A 17,589-nucleotide genomic window follows, 5' to 3' on the forward strand; every position below is an offset into this window, starting at 1 on the left:
GCATAAAGTCCTGGTATTGTCAACTTACCTAAATCTGTTCCTCATACAATCAATAATTAAATGCCAAGAATACTGTGCAAATAATGTAACTCAATCATGGTTACTTAAGGTTTTTTTAGTGCTCATGTTTTGGATTAATTGTTCTTTCCACAGTGTTGCAAACGAACAGAAATATCTGGCTGCAGCTGAAAATACCCTGAGAACAAATTGTTTTTAGGGAACTGAGGCTGCTGTGATAAGGGCTGCTTACTATTCAGGGATGTGGCATGACATCTTTGGATTTGTATCATGTAAGAATTTATGGCCTCCAGAGTGATGCAACGCAGAGTCACAGCTCATCATGGGATGCAGTTTACCATCGGAATTGGTATTTACCTTCTGCAGATAATATACAATTGAGGAAATGGCAGTGGAGTTGTCTAACGTTAGACTATTTTATAAACAGTTGCTGTACTTGTGCCATAAATATGAAGATGGTCTATTGATGATTAGGTGCCATCAAGTTGGTGTCAACTCTTAGCAACCACACCAATAGATTTTCTCCATGACCATTAGAACAATAAACTCCAGTTAACTATAAATCAGTTCATGTGATGTGTATAAATTGGCCTTATGGTGAGAGGGAAAATGCTTGCTGATACATGTACAATAACTCCCCCAAACAGTATTATTCGTGTGTCACTGTGTATATGCATGCATCTGAATATATATAAATGCCAACATCCAGCAGACTGTTGCTCTATTTGCTAGATGTCTCTGGTGCCATTTATTGCGAGGGTAAAGGCTGGAACGTTTATTCCATCCAAGCTGAGTTCTGCATTTCTCTTGAACTGCTTGTCAAAACAGCCAAGGATGGAGCAGAATAAAACTTTGCAGAGGGCGCCCTCTGCTGGCTGCTTGCAGTCTGGCAGCTCTCCTGTTCTACTCTGCCCTGCTTCATAGGAGAGAAAGTTTTCAGCCTTCTCCCCAGCTGATACAGGATAGGCGCTATCCTGAATCTCTGTTGATCTTTCTCTCTTATGATTTTGTGCCTTTTAATAACTTAAATTTAATAATTTGTTGGTTGGAAAAGGTGCTACCCGACTCATTCTGATTTTTTGCTACCAACCCTGGCGGGTTCCATTATCCACCTGTTCTTACTATTAAAAAGGCTTCTTGGTCTTCATCTAGAATCTATCCTCCTGCATATATAACTTCTGTAAGGTGTAGTTCTGCCCTCTGGAGCATCAAGAGGGGGGGCAATTCCACATATTTGATAGTCCTTCAGACAGACCAATATTCTTTTTCCCACATTCAAGGAAGGGAGGATACGTAATGACTAATTAAGAAAGACAGCCAGCTTGGAAACCGGGAGACAGTGAGTTCTAGTCCTGCCTTAGGCATGAAAGCCTCCTGGGTGACTTTGGGCCAGTCCCTCTCTCTCAGCCCAACCCATCCTGCAGGGTTGTAGTGGTGGGGAAAACAGGAGGAGGAAGGAGTATTTGGTATGTTTGCTGCCTTGAGTTATTATTAGATTTTTATCTAATTATTATTATTTTATAATAATAATAATAATAGGATAAAAATCTAATAATAACTCAAGGTGGTGAATATACCTAATACTCCTTCCTCCTCCTGTTTTTATTATTATTTTATAATAATAATAATAATAACCAAAAAAGGGAAGGAAAGGAATCCTACATAGCAGTGAAAAAATGTATTAATCAGGCCCAGCACATTTTAGATATCCACTTTTTTCAAGGGCACTTTATAGACTCGTCCCAAAGCTGTCTGCATATCCCCAAGCTTCATGCTGCAGAATGGTAATGCCTGGCTTTCCCTCACCCTGGTTTGCTTGGCACTGACAAGCGTTCTCTTCCACCATCCTCTTTCTGTGGCCCGCAGGAGAAGCATCTTCAAGCTTCCAGACCTGAAATACCCAGAAAAACCAGTGAAAAGCAACACTGTCCCCCAGCGAGGAAAAAAACCCCCAATGTAATTAATTCCATAAGCTTTAATAGATTGCTCAACTCTTAGGCAATAGTTTGTGGCTTATTTTAGTTGGGTGAACATGGCATTTTCTCAAATCTACTTTTAATACTGACTAGTCAAACATAGGAAGAACATGTTAGGGGATTAAGTTTTATTTATTCATTCATTTATTATTCAAATTTAATTAAAGCATACCTTGAAAGACAGAGGGCAGAGAATTGTCCTAAAAGAAACCCATTTTTTTCTTGAGGATTGTTTGCTGCTTGAATTTCAAATTTATATAGCCCCTACAAGTACATCTCTATTGTACTATTCATATGTATGTTTTCAAAAGAATAGTTCAGTAAAAGAAAATAATCATCCTGATTTAAATGATACAGACTCGTCTCAGCAAGAAGGATCAGGCAGCAGAAGCTGATTTTTGCCATAGAAAAGAAAAGCAAGGACACTTTCAAGATGCTTTTTCATCATTTCTCAAAAATCTCCTTCCTGATAAATCAGAAACACTTAACATGTCTTTTCAGTTTTAAACTAATTCAGTGAGTAGGTAAAAGAAAATGTTAAGCCATCATGTGGAGTTCAACGTATAAAATAATGTATTCCTGTAAGGGGTCTTACTAAAAATTATAAGTGGCTTATAAACAATTCTTTTAGCCCCGTGCTGTATAAAGTCATTTATAGGCTACAACACCATATCTGGCTTTGAGAATGAGCCCCAGTGAACCGACTAGAACTTGTGAGGTCCCCAAACAGCAATATCTTGGTTGGCTTAACCAAGCCAACTACTTTTTCTATATAATTCACCAGCTGGGGAGAAGAGGTGGGATGTGAAGGAGGAGGCTGTTTTATCCTTTCTTCACCAACTATTTCCCCATGAAAACAGCTTCTCCAGCTCATCTTTTACTTCAGAACACCTACCTACCTATCTACCTACCAACAGAAAAGTACCAGGGAACAAGGTGTGCTACATCTCCATGTATCTTACCACAGTTCCACCCCTGTAGACCTTCTGTAGAACTTGCCTCTGCTGGCAGCCCACAGAATGAAAATCTTTGCTCCTAGGATATGACAGGAAAGCCCTGGAGTGGATTCTCCCTCTTACCTACCTGCACAAGGCCATCTGTGTCCCCAGTGACAATAAGATTCTGCACCTCCCAGTCCTTCACTTCAAAGAAGCAGCAGCAGGAAATCACCCCTCCAGGGCTTAAGGTGGCATTTCCTTTGGCCAGAGGCTGCCCGCTGACAGTCCACAGGCACAGGGTCGTTCCAGCGCATGAAGCAAGCTCACCCTACAAAAACATCGCAAAGGGCAGTGTTGGAGTTCAGGCAGTGCCCTTTCCATCACACAAGATCAGAAAATCAAGATTCAAGATGAATCCATGCAGGCACATTCAAAAGGAGTGGGGCTTGTGTTGCAAAGTTCCTTCCACCATCTTGATTTTGACATCCCACCCCCCGCCCCGCAACTTCAGCCACTGAGAAACTAAACAGGAGGATCAGCAAGAAAGCAAATTCCAGTGATGCAGAAGTGTAAAATACATAAATGAATACTCCGGAGAGGACACCTTTCTTGTCCCACAAAACAACTTAATGAACCTAATGTATCCTGGGTAGTTTCTAGGAGCCACAGAATCTCTGCATGGTTTTGCTAAGACTCGGACAAAGATGCAGCTGGCCTAGAGAATGAAAGACTCAAGGCAGAGGTCTAAGGAGTGGAACTAGAAGCATGTACGCATGCTTAAAAAAAAGGAGTAAGAAATTAAAAGTGCAGATTAAGAAAAACTGCAGAAATAGACAGGTTCAAGAATAAGGGGTGTGAAGAAGGAAGAGCTTGTCAATTTCAATTCCTGGAAAATGCAGAAATGCTGAGATATGAGATATGGTATGTGCTGTATAAATATATGAATGGCAAGGATGTTTCAAAAACTGACTCACATTGTATGCCTTTGTAGTATTTTGATCTAAAAGGCAAGAATAACTAATCTACCCAAAGTATCATACATAACTTCAGTAAGATGCACAAGGCAGAGGAATTGTGTGGCACATAGATGGGAAGTTTGTCTTGGATTTTAGACATGGTGGGGGCTATATTGATAGAAGATTTTACATATATAGAACTTAAATATGAATATATTTCATTTTCATATATTTTATATGTAGTGTTCATATATTAGAGACCTTTGCACTTGTATTACGGCCCTGAAGCTGTGTTGTATTTCCTAGAAGAGTTTTGTTGACTTTCTTACTCTTCCTTTCTAGCAGGCCTTGATAGATAGCTGTGTGGATAGAAACAAGACAAGGTGTACATTCCAAGGATAGCTTCTCCGGAGGAAAGGCATTGTTTAATAACGGTCAAGGAGCCCTAGCAAGGATGGAAGGAAGTCCCTTATATGGAGTGATGCTAAGATAGAGGGAAGGAAGGAAATTCCTAATATGGAATGAGGTTAAGGTGGAGTCTGGGTAACCGAGTAAGGGGTGGTGTTCTGAAGGAGGAGTTGAATGGAACGTATATAATGTGCTGTAAGAAGGGGGTCCTGCACGGCCGCCCACCTAACATTTTGCTGTCATTGCTTTTGCTCTTGGGTGAAGAATAAAGAACTTAATTTCATGCAACTGCCTGTGTCTTTGGTCCTGGCTCAGAAACGAACCTGATAAGGAAAATTCTAATAATATCTACCCCAAGGAGCATTATAAACAGGGGAGGGAGGAGGAGGTAGATACAGAGAACAATGAAAAGGGAAGGAAAATCATTTTCTAAGTCCTAGAAAAAAGCTTGCCCCACATCAGTCCTAGTGACATGAATGCAACACATCCCTCAGTCCAGGCACTGCCACATTTAAAATGCTAAATGAATGGGGACATGTCACTTTCCTAGTGGTGAAATACTGAGATTGAGATTTTAAATGACAAGAAAATCTAGGAAACATTTACACTGTAAATTAATCATAACCAGGAAAGGTAATAAAGAGAAAGCAACTGCTGTTGAGTGGAAATGAATGAAAGATATCCTTAATCCTTTCTCTGAAGAAAATGTCATGATCCTCTTCAAGAAGAAAAAGGGAGAAAAGAGAACAAGTCAGAGGCAGGAAGACTTGGACAGAAAAACAAGTACCGTGTAGACCTCCACTAAGTGAAACCTTCCACCAACTTGTTCATGAAACAGAAGACAGAGCTCAGCTTGACAACTGGGGGTTGGGCAGGTATCAAGAAAGAAGAGGAGCAAGAGTGTTTGCATGGGAGAGACAAGGCAGAAGCCAGTCATGGAGCCAAGAAGTGGTAGAAATGCAAAGGGAGATGAGGACAGAGCGAGCAAAAACTGGGACGAGCTGATAGACAAAAGTGAAGTCTTTAGATCCAACTAGTGGTGGGGCACAGATGGATGTAACAGTAGTCCAATTCCTCTAAGAAAGAAGGAAGTCCACTACTGGAAGGATGATAAGGAAGCAGGGAGGGAAACCATTTCACCCCTTCCCTTCTTATTCATTCCCAGCCTCAGAGTATCTCCCTCCCCTTCCAGCTTTTCCCAAGTAAATTAATACTTTAGTGCATTGAAGTCCCCATAGGGAAATGTGGAGCAGGAAAACAGACAAAGGTTGCAGTGACCTTCACCCTGCTGCTTTGTCCATCCCAATCACTTGCCTGCAAGTACGTTTCCCTGTTTCAACCAACACATTTCTTTGGGACCCAAGGAGGTGCCTGCTGTGTTTCAGAGACCAGCAGTCCAGAAGAGGACATTGGTCTCCCAAGGAGCACCTGGCTGATGCAGACAACATGAGATGACCTCTAGCTGGGGGAAGAAACATCTGTTTTTTCACCAATTGGCACCGAACAAAAGGAAATGCATCTGGAGGGTTGCATTTAACCCAACACACGGGAGGGCAAACTCTCCTGGAAACTGAAAACTCCCAGAGAGAACAATCCTCCCCCCCTTCCTCCTCCTCCTCCTCTGTGGCTGCTCTGACTCAGAGACTGCTTTTAGTGCCCTCTTTCAACATTAAGGATCCTATTAGAAACCTCTGCAAAAAGAAAAAAATCAATCTGTCGCGCCTCAGGATAGTTTCTCACAGAGAAGAGCACCCATTAAGTCATCATGAAATGTTCATGGATTTGTCAGGAGAACGATGATAAATGAATGCCTTACCGTTGAATCATTGATGGCAACAGCTGAGAGGCATGCCTCATGGGCAGGAAGCTGGGTGAGGCGTGTCAGCTGGTTCAAGTCCCAGATGATACAGGATCTGTCAGCAGAACCACTCATGATGATGCCGTGGGCCGTGGAAGCAGCCAAGCAGGTCACTGGCTGCGTGTGTCCATACAGGGGCTGGGGAACAAAGCAAGCAATGACCACAAACACAGAGAGAAGGAAGTGGACAGCAAGCCTCAGTGGGGCCTTCTTATGCCTACAGACACCCGGCCCGTTCCCCAGGGCCAGGGAGTGGGGGGCAGGGACTGGCAGAGGGCAGGGTCCTGTTGCTTTCTTCATGCAGGGGGAGGAGAGCCAATTGTGAAGGGCTAGACAGCACCAAGGCACAACCCCCTTCTTCGATAACGCCCTGATAGGCAGGCAACACAATTCCAAAAGTGTTTGAAATAAAAGCTTCCCACACACCCAGAAGAATTGCCCCATCAATGTCAAAGCAGTAAAACCTGAGGTCTGTACATCAAACTGGTACTGGGAAATGTTAGAGCCACACAGTTTTTTAAAAGAAAAAAAAACTTGAATAATGAAGCCTTGTCTCAGATCTACAGTGCTATCAGCTTCTTTAAACACATCAGTAAATGGCGAGACTTCCCGGGAAAAAGGACATCGCTATACTCGCGGTTGAAAAGAATGCAGAACTAAATTGCCAACTTTGCTCTGGTATATACTTCTGGTGTGGTTATGGTTGCAATTCTGTGTTCGTGTTTGTTTGGTCACTACATCTCAAAAAAGGCGTGGTAAAGCTCAGAAGATGCAAAGGAGGACACCTGTTCCGGGCTATTTACATCAGAAGATGAAAAAGGGGGAGGTGTAGAGATACATAAAATGATGCATATGCTGAAGAAAACAAACAAGGAAGCAAAGTTTTCTCCCTTTCTCACAATACTTGACGTTACAGGCACGCAATGAAGTCAAACGGCAGGAAAATCAAGACAGACTAACCAAACGCAGAGCTAAACAAATCTGAGGGCTGAACAAGATAGGATACCAACTCCTGGCTTCTGCCTTTACTGGAGGCACACAATTGCCTAGTTTACAGTATGTAAGGTTCCTCAGAAGAGAGAGGTAAGAATAATCTAATCCTGGAAGCCCAAACCTCTTGCACTGATGGGCATCTTTGGAATTTGGAGATAGGTTGTGGGTGTTTGGAAAAAAGAAATGCTGGAGGACGGCTTGCCCGTAACAAAATGGCTGACACAGACACAATCAGTTTACACCATTTATTACAATGCAACTAATCCCTTCTTTAATCTCTACAAGACCCTTCTTTCTACCCTTGCCTGCCTTTGTCCCTTTTCCGGGCAGATGGACACTTCCAAACAAAGCACCATGGTCCAGTTGACCATTATTTGCTTCTGGGGCTCATTTAAAGATGACCAAGATTATGTAGAAGCTGACACTCTGCTTTATGGCAAGCTAGCATTCCATATTTTAAAAATGGATAACGATTTCTAAAGGATGCAAAAAAGTCTTGAGAAGAACCATTCATGTGTCTGTAAAGTCATTGGCACTTCCAGGTGCCATGCTGGGAAACCCAAATGCAATCCTTATTTTATTGTAACCTGTGTAGAGTCACATAAAAGTGGGATGGGTGGCTATATAAATCCAATGAATAAAATAAATAAAATAAATCCTCCCTGAGACACACAGGACCTCCTAGCTTATATAACACGAATCCCTTCTTAGTTAACACAATCCTTCATCCAGTGAGGGGGAACCTTTTCACAAACTGGTCCCTGATACCCACTGGTAGATGTAGAAAGTCCAAGGTAATTTTCTCTGGCAACTGCTGAAGGCAAAGAGCCCTGACTGGTATCATCTGAACTGGCTCTGGAGATTCTTCAGAAAGCACAGCAGGAATGTCAATTCCAGAGCACTTTGAAAATGATTCCTGGTCAATGTGTTGTTGAAGAACATCTCAGTTGATCAACATAGCAATGCTCTGCTGGCCCATCTGCAATCTGGAATGATACTAGCCTCATGGACTGGGATCAGATACAAATGCAGGGAGGGTATTTTCTTTCCTTTCTTCATTGGCTCTTGGGGAAGGAGGATTACATATCTCTTTTTCCCAACACTGTGGTTATTCCATTGTGAGTTAATAATTAAATAAATAAAATCAGGAACTGGAACAGGATGACATACAGTCTAGTATAGCCGTTCAATGGCTTCAAGGTAGTTTCATGAAAGAAAAGGCTATTAATGGTTAGATAGCCATGATGGTTATATGCATTTATTTCAAAGTTCATTCTTTAGATCAATAGATCCCAGGGTAATCAAATACAATTAGTAAAAGCAATAAAACATGAATGCATACATGCCCATTGTGCTATTCCCTTTCAGAATAAGCAATACTATACAAACATATAGTAAGCAAAATGAATTAAAGGCAGAAGACAAGATAAGGTAATCTAACTAAATATAGCATATATCAACGCCATTAATTATATCACTCCATACCTTTCTGTTTTAACAAACAATTCTTGCTTCTTTTACTCCATACACAACTTCATATTCTACCTTTCATTCTTTAAACTTCTCATCTCTCTCTTCTTGTACATTTCATCAAGTCCATTTAACCAATTCATTCTTTCTTTTTCTTTTAAATGGCTGGATCATTCAGTCCCTCTGTACGACCCAAACACTTCAATACACATGGGTCAGTCACTTCTGTATTCAATCCACCTTCCTTCATCACCTATTTTGTCCCCTTCTCTTCCTTTTCTACCATATGCACATCTTAAGTACACCATTTCCACTGCATTCAAGTGTTGTTTCTCCTGACATTCCCAAATGTCTCCTCCACATGACAAAGAGCTCTTGTATACAACAATTTTCATAATTTCTGAGGAACATTCAATCCTTGCAACAGACCAATACTACAGCCCACATACAACCTTTCTACCAGAATTTGCATCTCTTATAATTTCTCCACCCATTTTCCATTTCCTACCAAAGTACATAAATTCATCTACTTGCTCTAATTTTTCACTATGTATGTATAATTTGCAGTCAATCCTTGTTAAGTACAGATACCTTGGTCTTTTATGCATTTATTTTCAGCTATATGTCTCATGTTGTATCATGCAATCTGTCTAACATTTATTAGATAGCTGCAAATTATTATGGTTCTCAGTAAACAACATGGCATCGTCTACTTTGGTCAACTGAGTCAACATAACACTTTTTAGCAAGATAAAGTAACAGGATACTACATCAGCAACAAAACAAAACAATAAAATATAGTAAAATGATTCTTATAAAACAAAATTAAGACTATTCTGCAATCAACTGTGGTCCAAAAGTTTGTCTGACTGGCTTTCCTTGGTCTTGAAAAGAAATCACAGTTAGTGCTAATTTTCCCTGGAGGAGTAAAGTGCTTTCCATAAGGATGCCATAGCCAAAGCTCTAGTTTTGCATCTTGATATAATATTCCAAAATAGAAGGATGTATGGAGGCTTCCTTTGACCCAACTTAATACTTTAGCAGTATATATCTCCAATATGGAAATCTGCAATCTTCCCAAAACCAGTGGCTGGGAAACCAGAACAAGAAAATACTACTGTCTTCATGTCTGGCTATGGGCTTCCAAGAGGCATTTGGCCACTGTGGAAAAAGAATCCTGGACTAAGAAATCCTTCAGTCAATGCTATTAAATCATTATGTATTTCAGTCTTGTGCTTTAGATATCAGTTACTGAATTTGTGGGGGGGGGGGAGTTGAGTCGTTTTACTTGTGCAAAGCTTCATTTTATAGATAGAAATCTTGGCCTATTCCATCCATACATCTATTCGTAAGTCTCACTGTTGTGTCCTTGTTCTCCAAGCAACTGCATTTCATGGGCCATACATAGCAGGAAAGAGAGCCAGTTTGGTGTAGTGGTTTAAGGCACCAGGCTAGAAACTGGGAGACCGGGAGTTCTAGTCCCACCTTAGGAACAAAACAAGCTGGATGACCTTGGACCAGCCACACCCTCTCAGCCCTAGGAAGGAGGCAATGGCAAGCCACTTCTAAAAAAACCTTGCTAAGAACACTGCAGGGACTAGTCCAGGCAGTTGCCAGAAGTCAGCACTGACTAAAAGGACAAAAAACAAAAACAGACAAAAAAAAACCCCACCAGAGCAGAAGAGGTACAGAATTGTTTTTAAAAGATCTGGGGTAATGATTTCTACTGCTGTGAGCTTTCATTATTCACAACTTTAAACATATTTGTAAACATGATCAGCATTTAAAGTTAATAATTGTCAGAAAGATTTTCTGCATCTGCTGAAATATTATCACCTCTGAGTTCTTATTTATCTACTCATTTTTTGGTTTTCAAAACAATTAAGATTAAAATGGAATACAACAGAACCTAACAATCTTTAAAACTAATGAACAGATGAATAAACAAAAAACATGGATTGATAATTCATACAGCCAGTTCTAAAACAAAACACCTAGTCAATACATTAAAAAATGGAAACATCTTAATACTTTCTCTAAACACTTGAAGCAAGGTGCCACTAACTTAAAAGGGAGAGTGGAAATACAAGAAATCTCTGGCTTTGCTATCTTCAATTTCAGGAAGTAAAGGACATGTAAAAATAATTTTCAGATGACCTAAAAGATGGAAATTTAACTAAGAAGGCCTGAGGTTTTTGAATGTGGGTCTTGCTGGTATCATCTTATTAGAGTCTTTATGGTTTCATAAAATCTGCACAAACAGGGGACTTATGGAACTTAGAAGCAAAAGAATTTGGGTGTTTTTGAAGCACTAACATCTGAAAAATTCATGACCTACAGGCCTTCTTCTATAATGTTAAGGGGAGCTACTGTCACTATAATGTTAAGGGGAGCTACTGATGAACAAACAACAGGAACTCTGGATATATGAAAATGCCTATCTTCCTTCTTTCCTTCCTTTTAATCAATCATCTATCACATTTGTAAACTGCCCAACTCATCACAACTCGTCTTCACTTTCAGGTTGTTCATTTGGCAAAGCAATCCATCATAATTAGGAAAGATGGGCGGGACAAACTATCTGCAAGCACACTGGATGAATCTGTCTTTTTGATTTGATGTTATACTTGTTTTCTATGGGGCAAGACTGGGCAGCTTATAAAGTTCGTTAAATAAACAAAATTAAATAATCTAAATACATTCACATTTGAAGTTTCTGCATCTCCAAAAGGATCAAAAGGAAAACCAACAATAGGCGTTTCTTCTGCTGTCTGAACCTGTATTTATTTGTTGAAATATAGTTTATTCAGGTGCCAGCTCCAATCCAACAGAGAAACGAGGAAGACTTTTACTCATTCAAGGAACATGAAGAACCTAGCTCAAGCATGCCACAAGAGGCATACATGTGTCATTTGGGGGATCTTTGTCTGAACATTTACCTGCCATCTCAAGTGAAGAGGATTCAGGGTTTAGCATCACAGATGGTTTGTTTTGAGATATTCAAGACACTTCCATATCCAAGCATTGCTGCAATACTGGGACTATGGATTGAGTGTGTCCCTGGCTTACAATGAGAGTAAATAGCATCAGTTCAAAATCTCATTCCCTGTGGCCTGTAGCTTGGCCACTGTGCTAGCTTTAAGGTCAGTCACCAAGCTAAAGGCCAAGGGCAATGGGATTTTGAACGCACACACACAACTGCATGGCTGTTTATCTTCCTTTCCCTTTTCTCTTTTGCTTACCTGTTTTTTATATATCTTCAGGTTAATCAGATATCCCTGCTATTCCAAATTCTGTTTTCATTGTAGGCTTGTTGTTTATTCGTTTAGTCGCTTCCGACTCTTCGTGACTTCATGGACCAGCCCACGCCAGAGCTTCCTGTCGGTCGTCAACACCCCCAGCTCCCCCAGGGACGAGTCCGTCACCTCTAGAATATCATCCATCCACCTTGCCCTTGGTCGGCCCCTCTTCCTTTTGCCTTCCACTCTCCCTAGCATCAGCATCTTCTCCAGGGTGTCCTGTCTTCTCATGATGTGGCCAAAGTATTTCAGTTTTGCCTTTAATATCATTCCCTCAAGTGAGCAGTCTGGCTTTATTTCCTGGAGGATGGACTGGTTGGATCTTCTTGCAGTCCAAGGCACTCTCAGAATTTTCCTCCAACACCACAGTTCAAAAGCATCGATCTTCCTTCGCTCAGCCTTCCTTATGGTCCAGCTCTCGCAGCCATATGTTACTACAGGGAACACCATTGCTTTAACTATGCGGGCCTTTGTTGTCAGTGTGATGTCTCTGCTCTTAACTATTTTATCGAGATTTGTCATTGCTCTTCTCCCCAGGATTAAGCGTCTTCTGATTTCCTGACTGCAGTCAGCATCTGCAGTAATCTTTGCACCTAGGAATACAAAGTCTTTCACTGCTTCTACATTTTCTCCCTCTATTTGCCAGTTATCAATCAAGCTGGTTGCCATAATCTTGGTTTTTTTGAGGTTTAGCTGCAAACCAGCTTTTGCACTTTCTTCTTTCACCTTCATCATAAGGCTCCTCAGTTCCTCTTCACTTTCAGCCATCAAAGTGGTATCATCTGCATATCTGAGATTGTTAATGTTTCTTCCAGAGATTTTAACTCCAGCCTTGAATTCCTCAAGGCCAGCTTGTCGCATGATGTGTTCTGCATACAAGTTGAATAGGTAGGGTGAGAGTATACAGCCCTGCCGTACTCCTTTCCCAATCTTAAACCAGTCTGTTGTTCCGTGGTCTGTTCTTACTGTTGCTACTTGGTCGTTATACAGATTCTTCAGGAGGCATACAAGATGACTTGGTATCCCCATACCACTAAGAACTTGCCACAATTTGTTATGGTCCACACAGTCAAAGGCTTTAGAATAGTCAATAAAACAGAAATAGATGTTTTTCTGAAACTCCCTGGCTTTTTCCATTATCCAGCGGATATTGGCAATTTGGTCTCTAGTTCCTCTGCCTTTTCTAAACCCAGCTTGTACATCTGGCAATTCTCGCTCCATGAACTGCTGAATTCTACCTTGCAGGATTTTGAGCATTACCTTACTGGCATGTGAAATGAGTGCCACTGTTCGATAGTTTGAACATTCTTTAGTGTTTCCCTTTTTTGGTATGGGGATATAAGTTGATTTTTTCCAGTCTGATGGCCATTCTTGTGTTTTCCAAATTTGCTGGCATATAGCATGCATTACCTTGACAGCATCATCTTGCAAGATTTTGAACAGTTCAGCTGGGATGCCGTCGTCTCCTGTTGCCTTGTTATTAGCAATGCTTCTTAAGGCCCACTCAACCTCACTCTTCAGGATGTCTGGCTCTAGCTCACCGACCACACTGTCAAAGCTATCCCCGATATTGTTATCCTTCCTATACAGGTTTTCTGTATATTCTTGCCACCTTTTCTTGATCTCTTCTTCTTCTGTTAGGTCCTTGCCATCTTTGTTTTTGATCATACCCATTTTTGCCTGGAATTTACCTCCAATGTTTCTAATTTTCTGGAAGAGGTCTCTTGTCCTTCCTATTCTATTGTCTTCTTCCACTTCCGCGCATTGCTTGTTTAAAAATAATTCTTTATCTCTTCTGGCTAACCTCTGGAATTTTGCATTTAATTGGGCATATCTCCCCCTATCACTGTTGCCTTTTGCTTTCCTTCTTTCTTGGGCTACTTCTAGTGTCTCAGCAGACAGCCATCTTGCCTTCTTGGTTTTCTCTTTCTTTGGGATGTATTTTGTTGCCGCCTCCTGAACAATGTTGCGAACTTCTGTCCATAGTTCTTCCGGGACCCTATCTACTAAGTCCAGTCCCTTAAATCTATTCTTCACCTCCACTGCATATTCCTTAGGAATATTAGTGAGCTCATATCTAGCTGATCTGTGGGTCTTCCCTAATCTCTTTAGTCTGATCCTAAATTGTGCAAGAAGAAGTTCGTGATCTGAACTACAGTCAGCTCCAGGCCTTGTTTTTACTGACTGTACAGATGTCCGCCACCTTTGGCTGCAAAGGATGTAATCAATCTGATTTCGGTGTTGTCCATCTGGTGAAGTCCATGTATAAAGCCGTCTCTTAGGTTGTTGGAAGAGAGTGTTTGTTATGCAGAGTGAATTGTCTTGGCAAAATTCTATCAGCCTGTGTCCTGCTTCGTTTTGTTCTCCCAGGCCATACTTACCTGTAATTCGAGGTGTCATTTGACTGCCCACCTTACCATTCCAGTCTCCTGTGATGAAAATAACATCTCTTTTAGGCGTGTTGTCCAGTAGGTGCTGCAGATCCTCATAGAACTGCTCTACTTCAGCTTCTTCAGCATTTGTGGTTGGGGCGTATATTTGGATCACTGTGATGTTAGATGGCTTGCCCTGAATTCGAATTGAGATCATTCTGTCGTTTTTTGGGTTGTATCCAAGCACTGCTTTAGCCACTTTACTATTAATTATGAAGGCTACTCCATTTCTTCTGTGGTCCTCTTGTCCGCAGTAGTAGATCTGGTGGTCATTTGATGTGAAGTGGCCCATTCCAGTCCATTTCAGTTCACTGACGCCCAGAATGTCTATCTTTAATCTTGTCATCTCACCAATAACCACATCCAATTTGCCCTGGCTCATAGATCTTACATTCCAGGTTCCAATGGTGTGTTGATCCTTAGAACATCGGATTCGCCGTTCACCACCAGCACCGTCGGCCGCTAGCCGTCCTTTCGGCTTTGAGCTAGCTGCGTCATCACGTCTGGGGCTAGTTGAGCTCATCCTCTGTTCCTCCCCAGTAGCATTTTGACCATCTTCCGACCTGGGGGTCTCATCTTCCAATGGTATACCGACATATCTCTGGTTGTACTGATCCATTTAGTTTTCACGGCAAGAATACTGAGGTGGGTTGCCATTACCTTCCCCAGGGATCGCATTTAGTCTGACCTCTCTGTCATGACCTTCCCGTCTTGGGTGGCCCTTCACGGTTTAGCTCATGGCATCATTGAGGTGCTCAAGCTCCAGCACCACGACAAGGTAACGATCCTTTGCTGAAGCATTGTAGGCTACCAAGAGTAATTTTGACTGCAGCAGCCCAGAAGTATGTTTCATAAATAAACAGCATTTTGTGCTATGTATCCAACACAGGATTTTTCTAACTGGGTTCTGTGGAACTCTTAGAATTTGATGAGATGAGAAGAACCTTGAGGCTGGATTGGGTCAGTGACACATCTAGCAACTAACATATTCAAGAAGATCCCAGTCAGGACCAGAAGGGCAAGAGGCTTTTTTCTGCAGTTGTGGAGGTAGCACACAACCATTGCTGAATCCCCATTAAAACTATCTAAACTGAAGATCATTATATTTGTTGGCAGAGAATTCAATAGTTTAACTATGACTTGTGTCTATAAATCCTTCCTTTTATCAGACCTGAATCAAAATATTTATTCTAGCCCCAATGCTTTTTAACATCAATGTCAATGATAGGATTCCTGTATGCTCCAGACACTCATATGCCAAAGATCCATGATAAATGTATTCATATTTATATGCTGACAATATGGTTCTAATGGCGCATTCTCAAATAGGGATGAGAAGACTGTTGAGAAAGCTAAATACCTACTGCGTTTTCAATTCTTTAAACATCAACAAATCTAAAGTGATAGTATTTAGCAAAAAAAGTGTGAAATGTAACTGGCAGCTGGATGAGAAGCCTACTGAACAACTGAATTCTTTCACTTATTTAGGAGTGGCCTTTACCAACACAGGGCTGTGGGCAAATCATTTTAAAAGAAGCTCAGTGAGGGCTGAGGCAAGTACCCCAAAATTATAAACATATTATTTTATTACAATTACCCAGGTACCTTAACCCCCATATTGAAAGTAGTTAGGGGAAAAATAGTCCCAATGTTGAAGGTGTGGAACTGTGGGGCCTCTCAAAAGCTATCCTACTTGAACAAGTTCAGACCTGTTTTTAAGAAGCATACTGGGAACTGACAAGAACATGTCAGCCCCTGCAGTCAGAGCAGAAACAGGTGTTCATGCCATATATAGCCACTCAGTAATAAAGGTTTTTGCCGGTTGGCAGAAGATCCATTCAGCAGACTCTGATAGGCTACCCTGAACAAGTAAGTATGGCTCAGCCCACCTCCTGGGTAAGTCAACTTACCAAAATTATTATACAGCATGGATTTTCCACCCAGTATTTACTCTCAACTGCCTCCCAGGCAAAGGAAATTTTTTTATTTTTAAAAAAAATTTTAAATTTTTAAACAGAGACACCTAGATATCAGAGCTCAAAAAGACATGGAGCTATTGCCAAAAAATAGATCTTTAAACTGGTTGGCTAAGAACAAAACCCTTTTCCAAACTGAAAAACATCTGACAATCAGATCGAACAGATCGGGGTATCATATAAAGGAGATGTATTTATCTGAATGCTGGCTGTTTGCATTTAGCACAGATGCATTTTATTATTGTATTTTCTTTTTGCTATATTATCTTGGAAATAAACCTTGCACTTTACCTTAATTTAATTTTTTAATTTCATTTAATTTTTTGATATGGTTGTAAGACTAATCAATCAATCAACTCTCAATCTAGAGAAAAAAAATCTTTATCCATATTTTCTATACCATAAATTATTTTATATACAGTACTCCTTATCTGGCTTTGTTCCACAATGCCGCTGTAATGTTTCTTCGTAAGGCAACTGTCCTAGCTTCCCTAAACATTTTGGTTGCCTTTGCATCTTTTCCAATTTTACGATATCCTTTTCCTTTTGTGATGGCCAGAACTGTATTACAAAAGCAATCTCACCATAGATCTTTAGACCATTATGGTATAGGTGATTCTATTTTTATTCACCTTCCTAAACATTACAAGCATACAAGGATTACAAGATCTTCAACCCTCTGTGACTGTAAGATCCCTTTTGTGATCAGTTGCTGCCTGCCAGCTCAGACTGAGGTGCCAGTAAAATGCCTAGGAATGATCACATCCACCACCACTGGAATCAGGGTTTTGATCCCTTATGAATCTCCCCCAAAACAGCTGAAATTCAATCATAACTTCCGTGCCAAGAGATGGAACGTACTAGTAACTTAACTGACAATCTTATTTTAATGTTACTTCCAGATGCAAGAGCACGTATAGTTTACCCCCCCCCCACACACACACACTCTTCTCAGTTACACTTACAAAGTTTAAAACATACTTCACACAGTTGCCTTCACTAAGCTAGGTCTTTGTTTCTATACAGTCTACCCGATCAGCATCGTCTATGTAAATCCACAGCCATGTTGACAGAACACACCTAACCAAGTCAGTGAAAGATTTAGTGGCTGTATTTATGCAACATGCTAAGTTTGCTCAATGTTAACCTTCAACATTGTACTGTGTTTATTGTATTATGACCCCCAAAATGGGCTGATTCAAAGACTAGGTGAAGCAGGTCTTTTATCTTTTCCCTCACTGGAGGCTAATGGCTAAGAAAACCCT

At 40.8% G+C, this 17,589-nt stretch overlaps 1 protein-coding gene across 1 annotated transcript in view; it reads right to left on the reverse strand.

Moving 5' to 3' along the window:
- WDFY4 (WDFY family member 4) overlaps positions 1 to 17,589 on the reverse strand; it is a 195,260-nt gene that overhangs the window by 3,008 nt on the left and 174,663 nt on the right. The window contains exons 57-59 of the mRNA XM_063304372.1: positions 6,113 to 6,292; positions 3,078 to 3,260; positions 1,825 to 1,909 (exon numbers count right to left, since the gene is read on the reverse strand). Of these exons, the coding sequence (XP_063160442.1) occupies positions 1,825 to 1,909; positions 3,078 to 3,260; positions 6,113 to 6,292 (448 nt within the window). The remainder of the gene's footprint in view (positions 1 to 1,824; positions 1,910 to 3,077; positions 3,261 to 6,112; positions 6,293 to 17,589) is intronic.

Source organism: Candoia aspera, chromosome 5 (assembly GCF_035149785.1).
Source record: "Candoia aspera isolate rCanAsp1 chromosome 5, rCanAsp1.hap2, whole genome shotgun sequence".
NCBI lineage: Eukaryota > Metazoa > Chordata > Lepidosauria > Squamata > Boidae > Candoia > Candoia aspera.